General features: G+C 61.0%; 6 protein-coding genes across 6 annotated transcripts; all 6 read left to right on the top strand.

Annotated features, from left to right (window-relative positions):
* Nucleotides 1–2444: 2444 nt before the first annotated feature.
* Nucleotides 2445–5837, top strand: LINJ_18_0380 (conserved hypothetical protein; the record flags this gene model as incomplete). The annotated part of the gene is made up of 1 exon (XM_001464817.1): nt 2445–5837. One exon carries the CDS (start codon nt 2445–2447, stop codon nt 5835–5837), a length of 3393 nt encoding a protein of 1130 aa, XP_001464854.1.
* Nucleotides 5838–6588: 751 nt separating this feature from the next.
* LINJ_18_0370 (putative tubulin tyrosine ligase protein) lies at nt 6589–7983 on the top strand (the record flags this gene model as incomplete). The annotated part of the gene is made up of 1 exon (XM_001464816.1): nt 6589–7983. The coding sequence occupies one exon, from the start codon at nt 6589–6591 to the stop codon at nt 7981–7983; it is 1395 nt and encodes a 464-aa protein (XP_001464853.1).
* A 1878-nt stretch (nt 7984–9861) lies between these two features.
* GPI8 (putative GPI-anchor transamidase subunit 8 (GPI8)) lies at nt 9862–10932 on the top strand (the record flags this gene model as incomplete). Its single annotated transcript, XM_001464815.1, has 1 exon — nt 9862–10932. One exon carries the CDS (start codon nt 9862–9864, stop codon nt 10930–10932), a length of 1071 nt encoding a protein of 356 aa, XP_001464852.1.
* Nucleotides 10933–11948: 1016 nt separating this feature from the next.
* Nucleotides 11949–12863, top strand: LINJ_18_0350 (conserved hypothetical protein; the record flags this gene model as incomplete). The annotated part of the gene is made up of 1 exon (XM_001464814.1): nt 11949–12863. The coding sequence occupies one exon, from the start codon at nt 11949–11951 to the stop codon at nt 12861–12863; it is 915 nt and encodes a 304-aa protein (XP_001464851.1).
* A 1340-nt stretch (nt 12864–14203) lies between these two features.
* LINJ_18_0340 (conserved hypothetical protein) lies at nt 14204–15373 on the top strand (the record flags this gene model as incomplete). Its single annotated transcript, XM_001464813.1, has 1 exon — nt 14204–15373. One exon carries the CDS (start codon nt 14204–14206, stop codon nt 15371–15373), a length of 1170 nt encoding a protein of 389 aa, XP_001464850.1.
* A 1639-nt stretch (nt 15374–17012) lies between these two features.
* LINJ_18_0330 (conserved hypothetical protein) lies at nt 17013–17747 on the top strand (the record flags this gene model as incomplete). The annotated part of the gene is made up of 1 exon (XM_001464812.2): nt 17013–17747. The coding sequence occupies one exon, from the start codon at nt 17013–17015 to the stop codon at nt 17745–17747; it is 735 nt and encodes a 244-aa protein (XP_001464849.2).
* Nucleotides 17748–18671: the final 924 nt, after the last annotated feature.

Genomic DNA, 18671 nt, shown 5'->3' with positions numbered 1-18671 from the left:
CACCTGGGCGAGCCTCTGTTACCCGCGCAACGGACGGCCGCCGCTTTCAAGCGGGCGCAGGGCCCTGAAAGCGGCCCGCACGGATCATGGCATGCAGCCCACCAGCATCTCTGCCTGACGCCGATCGCGCGGGACGCATGCGGCAGAAGGGACGAGAAATGCCGGAAAGGGCCCACTAGACGCATGGTCCGATTCGAGGGCAGGATGGCTCGCCCCGGAGGAGCAGGATGCAGCCGTGGTGCAGCGGAGGCGGGTGAGCTGTGACTGTTTATGCGTGTCTGCTAGATGATCTATTCGTGCCGGAGTGGGCGCACTGATGAGAAAACCCTTCTCCGACTTCTCCTGTCTCACCTCTGCGCGCGTATGCGCGAGAGGGTCGATGGGTGCAGCTCAACTGTGGCCATCTGAAGTCGCTCGCCACGTGTGGTGCTTTTCTAATGTACGCGAGGACGCCTCGGGTGACTGCCTTCATCTGGGCTTTTGTGGAGAGCACATGCGGCAGCGAGACAGCGGCAAGAGAAGGGTGGATGAGGCACGCGTACAAGCAAGACGCACTCTTCTATCTCTGTCTGTGTGTGTTTTGCGTGAGCGTCGTCGCCGGGAAGCGGTGCTTTATGAGCAACCTGACACCTGCGTGGGCCGGCTGGCGCCTCCGTGTAGGGGTGGGGTGGGGGGCGGAGGACAGGGAGGATCGTGCGCACGTGCGCGCACTCACACAGACGCAGGCAGGCGTGTAGACGAACGGACCGGGTCTCTTTTCCATTCTCCACCACGTGCAGCATTGTGAGGTGAGGGCAGACGTGCACACTGCGATGGGCGAGGATGACGCTGATGGCGCTTGGAGAGGAGGGCGCACCGAGCGCTGGAGGGTGTAGCGCGTTCTCTTTACCGAAGCGTGCATCAGCGCTCCAAACGTCGCCTCACTCGCCATTGCCACCATCACCTGCTACCGCTGTACAGCTCTGCCCGCCACGACAGGTGGCTTCACCCCGATACACTCTCCGGCCACATCTCCATGCTCTCCACCTCCCCGTTTACCTTTCCTCGACACCGCTCCATCTGCTGTCTCCTTCTGCTCGCCCTTCTTCCGCCCTCTCATCGTGCACGTCACGCGCGCCCACACCCTCATTCAAGTCTAGAACGTAACAAGAGGAGAAACACAGAGACGAAAAGGTGGACTGGCGCACGTTGCGTGCACAGTTACCGTAATCACCGCTACTCACTCTTGCATGGCTGTCACAGGCTCCCTCTCTTTAGCTATTCGTGTTTGTGCTCCCGTTTACCCGTGCAGAGTGGTTGTCTCCTCAGCGACTCGTGCGTAACGAACGAAGGCCACCTGGCCCCCTTGGCCGAGGGATTCCACGGAGGCTTGCCAGACGCCATAACCTCTCTGCACTGTCGTTACCGGCGTAGCCTTTTCATCCGGCGCTCGTCATTCACTCCCCCGCGAGGGGTGCTCTGGTGCGAGACCCCACACGGCGACAACGGTAAGGCCGTGAGCTCCTCTGTCTTTTCCTGCTGGCGTGGGCTCTCTCACTGGACGACGGCAGGGGGTCTTCGCCGCCACGCTCCTCCTTCCGACTCTCCGCACCACGCCTCGGTCACAGCTGATCTCGAAGACCTCACACGTCTTTTTGCCTGCCTTTCCTTTTCTATTGTGGTGCACACAAGCGCGAGCCAGTGGCGTGGCGGGCTGCGCATACGCGACGCTGTCGCCGTGAGCGTTGACACCCACAAAACATCTCGACACACGCACGCCTGGAGCCGACCCGAACAGTGGTGGCCGTACAGACATAAGAAGGGAGAGAGGGAGCAGAGGTGTAGAGGGGGGAGGAGGTGCAGAAAACGAACGAACCGCACTGAAACGGCGCGTGCTTGACTAGACGCGTGGCGCACGTATACGTCGGCGCGTGCCTGTGCTGTCAGCAGGGCGAGGAGGCGGCGAATTGCCCGCACGTTTCCGTTTGTGCGTGGGCGTGTGTCCACTTGCTCTTTCTGCTCAAGTCATGAATGGTGGTCCTCGACTTTCACCTGACGGTGACGGCTCCGGTGGGCCGCCGACGGTACCGATGCCCTTCTCCTTGAGCAGTAGCATCCGGAATGGTGTGGGCACCAGCGGCGGTCAGGACGCCCGATACCTGGTTAACACGGGCTCATCCTCAGCTGCTGCGTCGTCGTACGGGATTGAACGACCCAGCGCGACGGAGCTCAATGACGGCGTCATTGAGCGACTCAGCGAGTTGGCGACGGCAGCGCTCAGCTCGCCGGATAAGGAAACACGCGACAGTGCGGCACAGCAGCTCCTGTTCCTTAGCAGCTACGAGTACTGGGACACGCTTCGCGTCCTCTTGCCACGTGCACAGAACAATTACCTGCGCTTTATTGTGGTGAAAGGCCTGCTGTTTCTTGTGAGCAACGAGCTGGGTCCGCAGGAGCGGACGGAGATGCAGCAGTACGTGCTCGAGTACCTCCAGGAACGCCGGCGCTGCGGCGAGAAGCTGCCCTTCTACCTGTCCAACGCTCTCTTCTCAGTCTATGCGTCGGCGCTGTTCAGCAACTGGAAAATCTCCATCATTCGCGCGGAGTCGGCGGAGATGGTGGACTCGAGCGAGATGGCGCAGAGCATCTTCTCCAAGCTTGAGGCGTACCTCACCACGGAGGAGACACTGGACTGCGTGCTGGAGATACTCACCTTCTTTGCGCGGCAGAATTCGCGGCTCAGCATCTTGTCTGTGAAGAGCAGCTTCGCGAAGCAGGTGCTGCCCTTCTTCTTTAGCGCGGCAGCAAATATGCTGTCGAGCGCGCCGGAGAAGGCGGCTCTGGTGTGCAGCACGGCCCTCGAGTGCGCGCCGGAGTTGGAGGCGCCGCTGGTGCGGCTGCACCACCCCTCCGACACCTCCATCACGGTTCTGCGGTGGCCGGCGTGGGCCCCGGCGCTGTCGCAGGTAATGAACGCGTGCGGCCAGGCGCTCCTCAACCATCCAGAGGGTCCGTGCGCTGCGCTGTACTCGCGCCTGCTGCGCCAGTGCTCCACCGTGACGAGTCCGCAGGAGGAGTACATTGCCAGTCGTGATGACGTGGCGAATGTGCTGCTGGACGTGTCGGGCCGACTCCTGCTGAAGGTGCAGGAGAATCCAGAGAGGACGGAGCTGCTCCGGTTGGCCTGTGCGCTGCTCGTGAACACGTTTGAGCGAAACGACGAGACGACGGTGGCATACCTGGCGCGCGACCCCGGTGTGATTCGCGTCTGGGCGGATGCAGCACGCTACGTCCTTGGCCGCCCGTTTGACGAGGAGGAGGCTGACCTGCGCCAGGCGCTGCTGCACCTCTTCTTCATGATTGCGGAGCGCATGCTACCACCCAAACCGCGCGGTGGCCGCGGCCTCGACGAGTCGTTCACCGGGCAGTACGGCGCATGCACACCGCCGCGAACGCGAGAGGGCTGCTTGGTGGAGCAGGGCTTCTCCGCGGAGCGCGTGGGGCGCCAGGTACAACCGCAGCCGCACACGTCGCCGCCCTCGGCCCCTCGCGGACCGCTCTCCACCGAATGCACCCGGGAGGTGGAGCAGCAGGTGATTGACATCTTCAGCACGTACGTCGACCTCGTCATCAACACGGCGCATGAGCGGGAGGAGTCGCAGGAGCTGCGCACCGGCCCCACCTTTGTGCTACAAACGGAGCGGATACTGCAGCCCATTGCCGAGGTGCTCTTCTGCGAGCGCATCGATCTCCTGCCGCAGCTGGTTGACCGCCTGCAGCAGACAATTCACCAGTACGAGCTGTGTGTCCGCGCGCGTGGGGAGCAGCAGGTAACCATGCATAGTTCTGCCGCCGCCAGCGGCGGCGGCAGCGACGGTTTCGGCTTGAGCGCGCGGTCGCTGCTGCAGGAGCTGTACATGACGCTGGCGGTGCAGAACATGAGCGTGGGCGCGGCGCTGAGCTGCCCAGCGGAGACTGCGGAGTCCACGCCGCTCTTCTTTACGTACGTGTGCCTTTCCCGCCTTTCCGTGATCGTCTCCATCTTTGCCATCGCGCTGCTGCAGGGGACGGCGAGCCGCGATGACTCCGTGCTCGGTGCCATCGCATCCTTTGCGCGCCAGCTCTTGGGGCAAGAGGACCAGGTGACGGAGAATCTGCTGCAGTGCCTGTCGCTCCTGGACGACGGCAACGACGACTTGAACGGCTTCGGTGGAGCTACAACACCTGCAGTGCCGACCTCTTCCGGCCCCGCAGCCCAGGTGCACATTGGCATCTTGCGTTCGCTCTTCTTCTTCTGCGGCTGCGTGTACGAGACGAACCTGTCGCGCCGCGAGGAGTTCTACGACATCACCGTGAATCTGCTGTGCTACGTGTACCGTTACCACAGCGATCAGGTGGCGCTGGTGGTGGACGCGAACGTCCTGCTGACCCGCATCGTCGACTTCGGCTCCAGCGGCACCTTCTTCCTCGGCGCGGGGAAGCTGATGGGCCTTATCGAGGCTGTCAAGGAGGACCAGCTGCCGCTGCTGCAGACGCCGTCGACGCCGCAGTTCGGCGCTGTTGACCTACGGCTGCCGAGCGAGGTGGCGGAGGCGCGCCACGGATTTCTCACCGCCTTCACGTTTTACGTGGAGACGCGCTACTACGCCGGCTTCCCAATCGCAGATGTCATCAGCACCCTGACGGAGCGCTGCTTCGACGACGCCCGCATGCAGGTGAACCCGCGCCTCAGCTTTCAGGACCTGAAGGCAATCACGAAAGGCATACATCAACCTGACACGCTGCAGCTGATGCTGGAGTCGATCATAAGACACAAAGATGTCTGCTGGGCCGTCGTCCGCTACGAGGCGGCGACGGCGCCGGACATGATCGCGTGGCTGTCGGTGCTGTGCAGCCGCAGTTGCCAGTACATGGACGAGGAGAACTTGTCCACGACGCAGTGGGAGCTGACGAGCTTTGTGATGAACGTGCTGTGCTGCTACTTCAGCTACCTGTCGTACCCTTCATCACCCATGACCACTGCCAGCGACGGCACCCCCGCCTTTGGCGCCCCAGCAAGCGCCGACGGAGGTGGCATGCCCCCTGAAACCGCCGACTCGTCGCTTGTCATGAACGGGGGTAGCACGTCGACCTTCTTCTCCTTCCCGGCCGATGCCGTCGAGGCGGCTGTCGTCTACGACGTGTCCGACATCCTCAACACATTCTGCTCGGCGCCGTGGTGCAACCTGGGCATCGTCCTCTATTACGAGCGTGCCACTGTCGAGCATTTCTTCTGCGGCGCTGTGGAACTGCTCACGACGACATCGGTGCAGTTGCTCATGTCGGAAGAAGGCCGCGCGCGTGTCTTCAACGCGATGTCGGCCGCTGTCAACTCCTGCGGCCACACCTTTCAGCAGCTGCACCTCCTGTACATGCGCCAAGGGGTGTGGAACCGGCTCGTGCGGCAGCTAACGAAGTGCCTCAGCTACATGTACGCCCCGGACCTGATTGACATTCTCTACGCCATTCTCCGTAGCAACCACCAGGCTCGGCAGCGCGTGCCGCATTATAAGGGCTTAGAGGAGTACACTCTCGCTGCGACCTTCAACGAGATCTGCACACTTGTGGCCGTGGCGCCGCACCTGACGTACCGCGAGATGTCGGCGTGCTTTGGGCTGCTGCAGATGTGCTACGACGGCGCCAAGATGCTGTGCGGTGAGTACGCAGACCGGCTGCTGGACCTCTGCTCCGCCTACCACCGGGTGCGTCTGCGACTCATCATCAACTCCCTCCGCCGCGGCGACGGCGCGCACCTGATGACGGAGTACATGACATATTTTGGACAGTCGTCCAACGTTGGGGTGCTGACGGCGTGGTAGGATGCGGCGGGGCGGCCGTTGCCAGAGTGTTGCTGTTGATGCCAGTGCTGGTTGTTGATGAGGTTGATTGCTTACATAGAAGAAGAGCGTACAGAAAAGCCTTTGGCCCGCCGCAACGCACGAGGGGGAAGGGCGAACCGCGGCGCGGGGGGATGGGCGGACGGAATCGTTGCGTCGACTTGTCCTTTTCGCCTCCTCGTGCTCTTTCTGTTTGCATGTCCCCCCCCCCCGAACACGCGACTGCGCCGGCATGTCTGCATACGGCAAAGCATCTCTAACGGCACACATGAGCGATCCGGCACAGCGTTGTCCTTCGAGTCATCACGGTGGGGCGGGGCGGAGCTGTCTTCTGAGGCTATCGAAAGGCCGGCCGCAGCCACAGAGCCCCATCGACACGTGCTCATTTTGCACAGCTGATGCGCATGCCTGTCGAATCCCTTTACAAGAACGCTGGACTGCCTCTCCCTCCCTCCCTGCGCTCTCAATCGTCTTTGCTTTGCACATTTAGCGCCGCGGGTCCCACCAAACATCGCGTTCGCGTGTTGCCGAGTCCGCAGGGACTCTTCACAGCCGCCCTCCCTCCTCCCTCTCCTTCTCCGCCCCCCTCTTGCTCTCTCTCATCTCTCCGCAGGTAATTTCGTCTTGTCGGTCTTGCCGACCATCGGTGGCGGTACCCGTTCGCCTGCTTCTTCTTCTCTGCGTCCCCGCACTGCACGCGGTTGCGTGCGTGCGCGTTCAAGAGCTGACGCACATGGAGCACCGACGCACCCGCACCGGGCCGATCCGGTTCCGCTGCTTTCTGCGCAACACCATCCTTGACGTGATGCGCTGCCGTGGCTGGATCGAGACGGACAGCGAGTCAGACTGGGATTACTACTGGGCCGACGTCTCTTGGATCCGGGAGAACTACGACGGGCTGCGCCTCGATGACCATCAGCACCTGAACCACTTCCGCAACCACTACGAGCTGACCCGCAAGGATACGATGGTGCGCAACATCAAGAGGATGGTGAAGGCGCTGGAGAAAGACGGGGACGCCGAGGAAGTGGCCGCTGCGTGGGACTTCTTCCCTGTCACTTTCTCACTCCCGCAGGACTACGGACTGTTTGAGCAGGAGTTCCGCCGACACCCCAACACGATCTGGATCATGAAGCCGCCAGCCAAGGCGCAGGGCAAAGGCATTTTTCTCTTCTCGAAGCTCTCTCAGATCGCGGAGTGGCGCCGCGAGTTTAAGCTACGCCACGGGTACTTGACAAGCAGCGGCGGCGGAGTCGGAGGCGGGGCCATGGGCGGGGGTGGCGTCAACGGGGCATCTTCGGGTGGCGGTGGCGGCGGCGGTGGCAGCTCATGCAGCGGCAACGGGCTGGGAAGCGTGTATGGTGTGCCGGAGCCGGTAGAGCCGTACCTCGCGCAGCGCTACATCGCGAACCCGCATCTCGTCGGCGGCAAGAAATACGACCTGCGTATCTACGTATTTGTCCAAAGCTATCAACCGCTGACGGTGTGGCTGCACCGCACCGGATTCGCGCGCTTCTGCCACCACCGCTATTCTCTGGACGACATTGATAACACATACATCCACGTCACAAACGTGGCTGTGCAGAAGACGTACCCGAAGTACACGGCGGCGTCGGGTTGCAAGTTTGGCATTCGAAACCTGCGCACCATCCTCACCGCCACTCACGGCGCGGCTCGCGCGAATCAGCTGTTTGGCGACATCCAACAGATGATCATGCGCACTTTGTTTTCTGTGCAAAAGATTATTCTGCAGGACAAACACTGTAGTGAGCTGTACGGCTACGACGTTATGATTGACGACACACTGCACCCGTGGCTCATCGAGACGAACGCGTCGCCATCGCTGACGGCGGAGACGCCGGCTGACTACCACCTCAAGTTCAACATGCTGAAAGACATGTTCGATGTCATCGACATGGAGGGCCGGCGCAGCGGCGAGGAGGAGCGGGTGGGTGGCTTCGACCTGATCTGGGCCAACGGCCCTGCTGGCGTCTCCACCAACGACAGCCAAAAGACAATGATCTCGTCTTACCTCGGGTGCACGAATGAGCTTGAGATTCCCATGTCGCAGCTGCGCCTGCCTCCTCGACTGCAGAACCACAGCAGCAGCGAGCACCCGCTCACGTGAGGTGTGGCAAAGCCTTTGTTCTTGCTGACCGTGGCGGTAGGACGGGCGGGAAAGAAGTGCGCGACTCGCGTTGGCCACAAGCGGCAATTACGCGGCAGCTTGCTTGCGACGACCGTGCGTTCTTTTTTTTTTCGTTGAGCATGCGTCTACCACCCACTTTCCGCCCTTCGTGCTACGCGACCAGACCCCGCGATCGATGCTCTTTTGGCGATGAAGGAGATTCGGTTGACGGGGTCGGCTGCTGTCGTCGCGGCAGCTGCTGCTGCTCCTCTTTTGTTTTCTTCTCTTTCTCACTGCATGTACTACGCCCTCCCTCATGACGAGGGAGACACACCTCCGCGCGTGGCATCTCAGGGCCCAGCGGCCCCGCACCCTCTGTGTGGGTGGAGGAGGCCAAAGCAGCCCTCCTATATCCCTGCCAAATGCCGAACCACTTGAGGTGGTGACCGGGTCAGGTGCCTACGACGTAGGGGGGAAGCGAGTGCGATGCATCCCTGCTGATGTGGGCGGCCGTGCCCTGGACGGCGTGGCGTCGGGGCGACCTGCGACTGTGAACAGGTCTGTGCCCATCCACGTGATGGGCAGGGCGCCCACGGCACTTGAACGACTGTCTCGCCCCGGGCCCTCACACGGCCCACTGGTGAGGGAAGCGGCTGTGAGGCGACCTGCGCAGCGCGGGGTGGTGGGCGGAGTTTGAGGCGCAGGCCGTTCTGAAATGACTGTGCTGGCATTTTTGTAGCGCGCGTGTGAAGCGCTGCTTCGCCCCACACGCGGTGGTGGAGGCCTGTGACGGGGCAGAGGGGTGTCGATCGGAGTTGACGTCACCGTTGTATGGAGACAGATGGCCGCTTTTGGAGCGAAAATGGGGATGTACGTCTTTAGGCGAGCTTGTGATCGTTGGTGGAGCGGAGGAGAGGTGCGCAAGGACGGCTAAGCTGAAGGAGGACGAGTACGGCGGGTGGGGATGGTGGCGGCCATCTGTTTCCGTGCTCCGTGAGAGAATGGGTTTACCGTATTCGTGGACCTTTACAAGCCCTCCAGCGAGGTGAGAGGATGATGGAGTAGAAAGGAGCTTCTGGTACCTTCTTGGCTGACGGTCTGCGGTCCCCCTTGGCGGCTTCTTCCCAGCCCGCACGCTTTCTCTCCCCGCATCGCCGACTGCCTCACACGCCCTCGCGCTGTTCTTGCCATTACACCGGCTACTGTGCGCATGCACCTTCACCCAAGCGGAGAGCGAGAGATGAGGCATCATGCGTATCTGTGCGCCGCGGTCCTGTTGGTCGGCTGACCTTCTCCAGCACGGGCCTTCCACGCCACGCACAAAGCCTTCGGCCGCGGCGGGAGCGGCGGGCGAGGACAATGCCGGCGCCTTCCTGTTCGTGGTGTCCCACATTCTATACTGGATTGCTCTTGCAGTCGTAGAGTTCGCGAGAGCCAGGGGTGGGGCCGAAGGAGAGAGGATGAGTGGGTGTTTGGTCGGCACAAGTCACGGATATGGCGTGACCCAGAACGGCTAAAGCACAAGAGTCGCACCGCTTGTGTGCATGTGCCGTTACGGCGTTGATGTGAGGAATGCGTGTACGGTGCCACTGCCGGTGCACCAATGGCCTGCACAGTCCTCCTCCTCCTCATCCCTTCTCTACGTCGCTCTCGCTCACGCACCGAAGCTCATTTTTTTCTTTCGCTTGCTCTCCCTCGTTCTCTCGCTGCTGGTGCGTGCCGCCTCTCTCTTGCAAATCGCCAAGACGGCGACACACTGCACCAGCCGCGGCAGCAGAAGGTAGTGGGGGCATGCGGCTGTGCCGGCTCTTCCCTTCACATTCCAGCAATCGATAGCTAGTGCAGTTCCGGCTGTTTGTGCACACCGCAGCTCAGGTGATGACGTTTCCAACACGGTGTACCGCGACGACGTTGCTGGTCGTTGTTCTTGTTCTCACCGCCTCGTCCTGTTTGTCAGACGCGTATGCTGCGGTCATGAACGCCGCCGCGGCCGCCGCGTCTGCGCCGCTGGAGGCGACAGGCAAGGGCCAGAGCAACAACTGGGCTGTCATCGTCTCTTCCTCGCGGTACCTCTTCAACTACCGCCACACCGCCAATGCGCTTACCATGTACCACCTCTTGCGTCAACACGGCATCGACGACGACCATATTCTTCTCTTTTTGAGTGACAGCTTCGCCTGCGATCCACGAAATGTGTACCCTGCGGAGATCTTTTCGCAGCCCCCAGGAGAGCGCGACGCGAATGGGCACGCGAGCATGAATCTGTACGGCTGCAGCGCGCAAGTGGACTACGCGGGCAGCGACGTGGACGTGCGCCGCTTTCTAAGTGTGTTGCAGGGCCGCTATGACGAGAACACGCCGCCCACGCGGCGGCTCCTTTCGGACGACAAGTCGAACATCATCATCTACGTCGCGGGGCACGGCGCGAAGTCGTTCTTCAAGTTTCAGGACACGGAGTTTCTGAGCTCATCGGACATTTCGGAGACGCTGATGATGATGCACCAGCAGCGGCGGTACGGTCGCATTGTTTTCTTGGCTGATACATGCCATGCGATTGCGCTGTGCGAGCATGTGGAGGCGCCGAACGTTTTATGTCTCGCCGCCTCGGATGCCGAGTCGGAGAGCTACTCGTGCCAGTACGACGAACAGCTTGGTACGCATATGGTTTCCTTTTGGATGAATGAGATGTACTCGTTGCTGAACGGCACGAGCTGCAGCAACCCGCTCACTCGCCGCATCGGCAACGATGCAGTGTCGGTGCTGCATCAATCGTGGTACAACTTCAATTATCACCCCTACCGAGTGGAGGCGAGTCGAAACCGCTCGAAGCCAGCGCACCGCGACGCCGTGAACGACCCGACTGCTCTGAGAGAGTGGATTGTAGCCGACTTTGTGTGCGGCCGGGTGCCGGCAGCGGTGCCAGTGGGCGTTCGCTACGACCTCGAGTAGCGTGTCGCATCTACGTCGCTGCGCTGATGGTATGTGCATGGGCGCGTGTGACACGCGTCGTGTGCTCGGGGGGGGGGGGAGGCGCCTACAGCCGCACGCATGGATCCATGACTAGACGTGGCCCCCTCTTTCCCGACCGAAGCAAAAAAAGAACGCGAAGACGCCAACAACGTCGAAGGCCTGTGTCAAAACCGTGTGTGTGATGTGCAGCGCAAGGTGGGGGGGGGGGGCGAGAAGATGCGATACGGAGCGGGGCGCGGCTTACGAGCGTTGCTGCGCCGCTTCTCTCTAGTCTCTCTCTGTTATGTTTGTGGTTTTTTTTACTTATCCATGTGAATTACACGTCTCCACATGTATTCCCAGCAGCTCGTATAGGATGTAACGCCGCAGACTCGTGATGGCGGTGACTCCCGCTTGGCTTTTATGTCGCCCTCGCGGGGGGAGTGGGAGGGGAGTGGAGCATGCGTGCACTCACTAGTACACGCGAAACAGCTTCAGGTCCGGTGGCTCAGCGCGCCCTCTGCATTGCTGTGGGGCGATGCGTAAAACCCGGGTGCCCATCTATCTCTCTCTCCACTGCTGTCTTCCACCACGCTCAATCACCTCGCTATTTTGTGATATCTTACTCTCTCTTCCGCTTTCTTGACTCTTCGCCTGTGGCGTTCTGCATCGCCCATGCGCACCTCGAATGGAATACGCCAGCGGAGAGCGTTCGTTGTGTTCCTTTTCCAATGCGTCCGTTTACGCTAGCTAAGGGTGCGGCGCCACGCCAACTCTTGGCTGTGGCGATCGCAGCCGCGCGCATGTCGGTGTCATCGAGCACGCCTGCCGAACCCTCCACTCCAGCCGGTGCGTCGCAAGCTACAGCAGCGACGGGGCCGACCGTGGCGCCAAAGAAGCCACGCCGTCGTATCGCGAGCAAGCTCGACGCCTCCGCCCTGCTTAAGAATGTGCCGAGCGAACCCGGTGCGCACGCGGAGCTGTCGACGGCGGAGCTGGAGCGCAAGGTTGAGGAGATGTCTCGCATGAATTCGAAGCAATTGGAGGAGGTAATGCGCAAGTTCGAGGAGCAAGAGAACGAGAGCAGCCGTGTGCTCAGCGAGGACTCGCTTTATCAAATGGAGGTCTCCCTGAAGCCGCGTAGCTCTGGCGCTGTGCGGGTCTTCTGGAAAGACGTTGACGTGGTGGAGCTCGAAGGCCGCTACATTGGATGGTTCGCGGTGACGGTGGACGGCCGCAAAGTAAAGGCTATGAAGTCTTCGCAGGTTTTGGCGGTTCCAAGCGAGGCCATGGCGTGCTGCTGCGCTCAGGAGTACGCTGAGCAGACTGGGTACATCAATCAGCTTCTCATGCCCATGTCGGACATCTGCAGCGGTGCCCTGCACATCGCTCCGCAGATGCTGACCCCGCGCATCGACTACCTCCTCTCCTTCTTTCAAAACGACAACTTGTACTTCCGCGCCGCCCCGATCGCCGCGAAGCAGGACGCCATGATCGCCCCCATTATTGCCTGGTTCGAGCGCGTGTACGAGATGGACGTGCCCCGTGTGGTGGGCATCGGCGACCCGCACATCACGCCGCACGCGACGGCCAAAATGCGCGACGCGCTCATCGCCATGAATATGAACCCGTATCAGGTACTCGCCATGTGCGTCACGGCGCAGTTCACGAGCAGCTTGCTGTTGCCGTTGGCGCTGTTCAGCGGCGTGGTGGATCTCCCGACAACGCTGGCGATCAACCGGGCTGAGGAACAACACAGCATCTCGGAGGCGGGACTGGTGGCGGGCTACCACGACATTCGCGAGGCGGATGCCGTGACGAAGATCTGTGCGTGTGCAATGACGTGGAAACTAATGAAGGATGTGCCGCTGGCAAAGTGCCTCGAGATGCCGCGGGCCGCCTCGGCCGTGGAGGAGGCAGAGGCGATTTAGGCACGATTCGGCTAAGTGCACGCCTTCCTCGATGCAGCCATCTTTCACGCCATGCCGTGCACGCTCCCCAGCCTCCTCTTCCGACTTCCAGTCACCTCGCGGGCGTGGCCCTCTGCCCTGTGCCCTCCCTGTCTCACTCACGCCTCACAATTTTCCAGCGCTCCCTCTCTCACGTGAGCTGCTCTTGTCGCTGTCTTTGCTGTTGCTGTTCACAGTTGGTGGAAGGTTGTTAACATTAACGAAAGGGGCGCTCTGGGCTTGCGTGTCTGTGCCGTGATGGTAGCGGTGAGGCCCAACGACATGTCGGCGCGCACACGGGAGGCGCCGTCCCACGGGAAGACATCTACTGTGCAACGGATGGGGTGCGCATTCCCTCACGCCATGTGTCTGCTGATGTGCACCGATCCTGCCGTGGGATGGAGCCCTCCGCGCCATCGCTGCCCCGTTATTTCCTGTGGCTGTTTTCTCGTTGGGTGGTATGCATAATGTGAAGCACGCGTGCTGCCCCGCCCCACCCAACCGAACAATGGAAAGATGCCAAGGGCCGGTGCAGGGCGTGCACACAGGATGAGGGAGAACTGCATGTGGCGGAGCCACCGCGGCGGTCCAACCGCTCTATCTCTCTGCTGTTGCTTCTCTCTTGCCTCCCCGTCCCTATTTTTTCTTTTTGCCTTATTCACACCAGAGGTTCTGGTCGTTTCGCGCGAGTGTCGGGGGAGGGCTGGGGCTTGAGGCCCCACCCGCATCGATGTCCCTACTTCCGTTTTGCTGAGGACGTGTCGTTCTCGCTGCCGCCGGGTTTCAGTCGACGTAAACCTCTTGCATGCCTTTATTGCTTCTCATTCTCGTCTTTCTTTCTGCTGTGCGTGGGGGCAAGAGCGGGGAGGGGACTGTAGCGTTGCTGCTGCTCTCGCTTCGCTCTGTATCGCATCGACTCCATCGTCATCTGATGGCAGGCGGACGTGTAGGCAACCGGTGTTTTGGGTTCCACCTGTACTCTCTTGTGCTTTCTTCCTTATAATCTTCCAGTGAGTACATCCTCACTCACATACACAGTCACATCCACACGAGAGTAGGTTCATCTGCCACTGCAGTGCCGAGAAGCGATGCCGCCCAAGGCAACACTCCCGTCTTGTTCCCCATCCCGCGCTGTTGCGACGCGTCCTCAGCGCAGCTCTCTCATGGTTCGCGCCGGCGGCGGCGGAGCACCCCCATCTGTTGCTCAGCCCTCTCTTGCTCGCTGCAGTCTCACCACTGCAAAGAAAGCAGCGTCTACGCGTGATGGTGGCACCCTTTTTAGCGGCGGCGCACCAACATATGGCGAAATTGTCGAGTCGGACATGGTGCATGACGAGATCAGGGAGCTGAGCACCCAGGTGAAGTCCATGATCGCGCAGCACCTCCCTCGTGACGGTACGTCAAAGGAGCAGGTGATGTGGGGTGTGCGCCAGTTCGGTCCGTCGAAGGAATCGCGGCGCGTGCTGAACAAGGAGAACGATGCTGCGCGCCTGGCGTGGGAGACGGGCGTGTACTGCGTCTGGCGCTGCCGCGAGAAGCCGCGGCTGAGTGGGGCGAACGGGGACTTCTGCTGCCGCATCGGCTACCGACACGTTTGCTTCTGCGGCCACCCGCTCGCGGCGCACACCACGCCGGCCCGTGCCGCCAACTCTTCTGCCGCCGCGCAGGCGAGTCGTGGACGTGACGGGGAGGCTGTGGGGAACGACGGCGACAAGGGACACGCGCCTTCGTGTGGCTCCTCTACGGCACCTGCGACGGATGCGCAGCTGGCCCAGTGGAAGGGGCGTTGCGAGGAGGTCGGCTGCTCGTGTGCTCGGTACCGGTACGTGCCAAACACGCCGCTCGAGATTGGTGAGGGCTGGCTCACGCGGCGAGCGAACTGGAAGGCGTCAGAGTGGAGCGCCAAGTGCCGCTGCGGCCACGGCCACAAGGTGCACGATCCCAAGTCGATGCGGTGCAAGAGCTGCGGTGGCTGCTCCGGCTTCACATCCGCCTTTCTGTGCGTCGTTTGCGATCTACCATGGGAGGCGCACGATACAGTTTGGGAAAGCGAGGGAATGCGGGTAGGCGACGGCCATCCGGTCTGTGAAGCGTATGCGCCGTTGGCCGGCATCGACGGTGACGTCCGTGAGGCGGTGCTCACCGATGCGACCATGGGCGGCCGCATCGAACCGTCCGCTACGTACCTTGCCCTTAAGCAACGCTCCAGTGGTTCATGTGCTCTTGCGGACACGACGATGACGGCACCGACGGCCTCCAGCGCGCCCCGCAGTATTGCGGGCGGACGACCCTCCTCGACTGCCGCTGCAAAGAATCGGGAGGGAGGGTCCTCTGCAGGCGCGCTGCCCGCCATCACCGCCTCCCCTGCCGCTGATCCGATCCTTGACGCGGAGTATTGCCGCTTCTGCGCCACCGTCTACAAGCGTCCAGAGTCGAAGTTCTGTGCTCAGTGCGGCCAGCCACGCCCACAGCGGCCGGCCAACCTCCGGTAGTGCGGTTGGCACTTGACAGAAGCTGATGGGAGCTAGAGAGGAAGCCATGCGCGAGGCTGGTGGTGGGTCAAGGCCGTTACGCGTTCTCGCACCCAATTCTGCTCAGCTTCCGGCGTGTATCTTGCTATCTTGTGTGGCCGTGATTTTGGCCCGCATACGCGAGTATCCGCGTGCCCGTGATGTACAGTCGATTCTGCGTTCGTGCGCATCTCTCTTCAATTCGTGCTTGCGCAGCTGCTCTCCCCTCCTCCCTCCCCCGTCGCGGTAGCTTGCATCTCTCGCGCGATGACTGTCATTTCTGTTGCTTCGCTCCTTTCCTCTAAGAGGGGGCGGCCCACGATACACGTGTGTGTCCAGCACGCCCCTCTCCGATCTCTTTATTTTGATTCGCACGTGTGCGCTCGCGTTTGCGTTGGCCAAATGTGCTGAGGTGCAGCACTGAGGATGTGCGTGCTTGTGCTAAGCGTGCTGTGTGCCTCTGTATGTGCTGGTGTGTGTGTGTGTGTGCATGCCTCTCACCTACTCAGTTGCATCCACCTTTCAGCTACATTTTAAGTGCCATTCTCTGCTGCTCGGTGCGGCGGTCGCTCTGTGAGTGCTCCTCCTCCTCTCTGAAATCACATCGATCCACCAGGTGCGCCTTTCAGATCTTGCGCTGTAAAATGGCAACTATCCTCTCTGTGTGCGTGTGTGCGCGGCTGCTTCGTACCATGAAAGAGAGAGGGCGATGCGTGCGTTGGACTTCAGAGAAGCTTCGCTTCTTCGGTCGTCTGCACGCACACACCACATCACACCACACACACACACACACACACACACACATACACATACACATACACACGGTCTCTCCCTGATTTGAAATCCGTCAGACCAAAGCGAGACACACGCACACACGCACACACCACTGCGTGGTGCGTGTGCGTTGTCGAAACAGTCTCGCTTCTTCTCATCTCGCGGGCCCTGACGTGCATGTTTCGATTTTGTGGCCTGCGTGTCATCGCCGCTCATCACGGACACTCGGCCTCTGCCCTCGTCTCCACCTCACCTCTCCTAAACACCCATGCTGGTATGTATATGCGCATTTGCATGTACACTGATCACCCATGGGTGCGCGCGTGTGCACTGACTGACCGAGGGACAACTTCCCTCTTCTTGTCCCGGTGCATCTCTACTACACAGTCGTGCGGCACCTCGCCAGGCGCATGTCCCCCCCCCTTCCCCGTTCTCCGCACCAGCACCACCACACCTCCTCTCTGTTCTCGTTCTCTTAGTCCGGTCCCACCCCCTTTTTTGTTATATTCTCTCCGTCACCCCCGCACAAGCCCACGGTGAGTGACACGCGCATCCATATACACGAACGCGTGGGAGCCTGCCTGCGCCAAGCACCTACACACGCCACTCGCGCTGAAGCATCTGACGACGCGGCGCGGTGCTTGCTGCTGTAGACATCGCTGGTGATTGCCATTGGGAAAGCTGAACCGGGTCGCTGCTGTCTCCACTTCACGTGCCAGGCTAACGGAGTGCACACGGGTAAGCGAGCGGTTTGCTATCACAGCACTGCTACACCCATTGACATAGGGAGTTATAGGCACAAGCGAGAACAAGCCGAGTAATAAACAGCGTGCTGACGGACTAGGGGATGCGTGTGAGTGGAGTCGCACGGACCGGTCTTCGCCATGTCACCTGCTCGGTGGCCGGCCACGCTCTTGCATTCGGCGCCACAGCCGCTGTTGCGGCGTCTACCGCCCCGCTCCTGACGCAGGCCCGCTATGCGAGCAGCAAGAACCCGTACACGGTGCTCGGCATCAAGCAAGGTGCTGACAAGGCAGAAATCAAGAAGGCGTACCGTGTCCTGGCCCGCAAGCACCACCCTGATGCCCCGGGCGGCAGCGACGAAAGATTCCGTGAGGTGCAGGAGGCGTATGAGCAAATAAAAAGTGGGGTGTGGGTCCGAAAAGACCAGGAGGGCAGCGGCAGCGACGGCGCTGGCGGCAACGCGAACCGCTACAGCGGCTTCCGCTACACGACCCGCACGCACCACAAGAGCAAGGTCAGCTACGACCAGTTTTACGAGGAGATGCACACGGGCCGGGTGAAGAAGGATCCGTTTGCGGACGACGACGAGGCAGAGGATCCGGCGGCGAAGGACCCGCGCCGAAACCCTTTCGCAATGAACGAGATCGCTTTCCAGGCGTGGCTGCGCTTTATCATTATGTGGTGTGTCGTCTTCTGTAGTCTTCGCCTTGTGCTTTTTTTGATGTTCCCACCCAAGTGGGAGAAGCCACAGCGCAAGCCACCACCGCGCGAGCTGCGTGGCCGCAAGCCGCCACCGCCGAAGCCACTAAGACTCTCCGAGGATGCGATTGTAGCGTAGTTATGGCTGGGCTATCCGTAGGGGGGGGGGCTTGTGGCTGTTTGTTTTGGAGCTGCTGCGGTACAGGCAGCGTTTCCATGTGCGTGTGTGCGTGTGACTGCGTGAGAGCGGCGCTCTAACCCGTACGCACGAAGCGATAGGTGAACGAATCCGCCACCTGGAGCTGGCGCCGCTGTCTCCGACCTGCGATTGGGCCTCATGTGCCAAGGGCGGCACTCGGTATGTGTTGCGTACGCCGCGCAGGTGCGTTCTAGTACACGCCACACTTTCCCCGGAACTCTCGTGCCTTTTTGTGGCGAAACAGTGAGCACGACGCTGTGCGCGCTCGGGTGCGCGCCATCGCTTCTCTCTCGCTCCCGCGGCGCCGCTCTCGGGCATTCTTGTTTTCGACCCTTTTTTCACCTTGACTCTTGCTGTCATTGCTGATGCGGTAGGGCGTGAATGTGCGTTTGTGTGCACGGGCTTGCTCCGGTGGTTTTCTTGTTCTCATCGGCCGTTCTACTCACATCAACGCTATCTTTTGGCGTTACTCTTGGTCGTGATGTCGCGTTGTCCTACGGTGCCTGTGTTAGTGTCTCTCTCTGTGCGTGTGGATGGATGGATGGATGTCTCCTCTCACATGTACACACAACGCTGTCCACTTGTCTATCTTGTGTTATTAACGCTTTTATGCACGCACTAACTCTCGCTTGATGCTCAGAGCGCATATGCGCATATAATAAATTGTGTGTGCGCTCACATGTAACCAAGGAGCCACGCCCAAGAGACTCTGCCGCAACGTCTTGGCACCTCTCTCTGTTTCTCCTTCTCTGTTCATGTGTCCACGACGTCTTACAGGCTCACAGACGTCGCCACGACGCGCACAGACAAGCATGCCTCTCAAGCAGAGCAGCCGGAATCGAAGGGGTGTTGCTCGAGAGCACG

Source organism: Leishmania infantum, chromosome 18 (assembly GCF_000002875.2).
Source record: "Leishmania infantum JPCM5 genome chromosome 18".
Classification (NCBI taxonomy): domain Eukaryota; phylum Euglenozoa; class Kinetoplastea; order Trypanosomatida; family Trypanosomatidae; genus Leishmania; species Leishmania infantum.
This window is presented reverse-complemented; position numbering and strand designations above follow the sequence as displayed.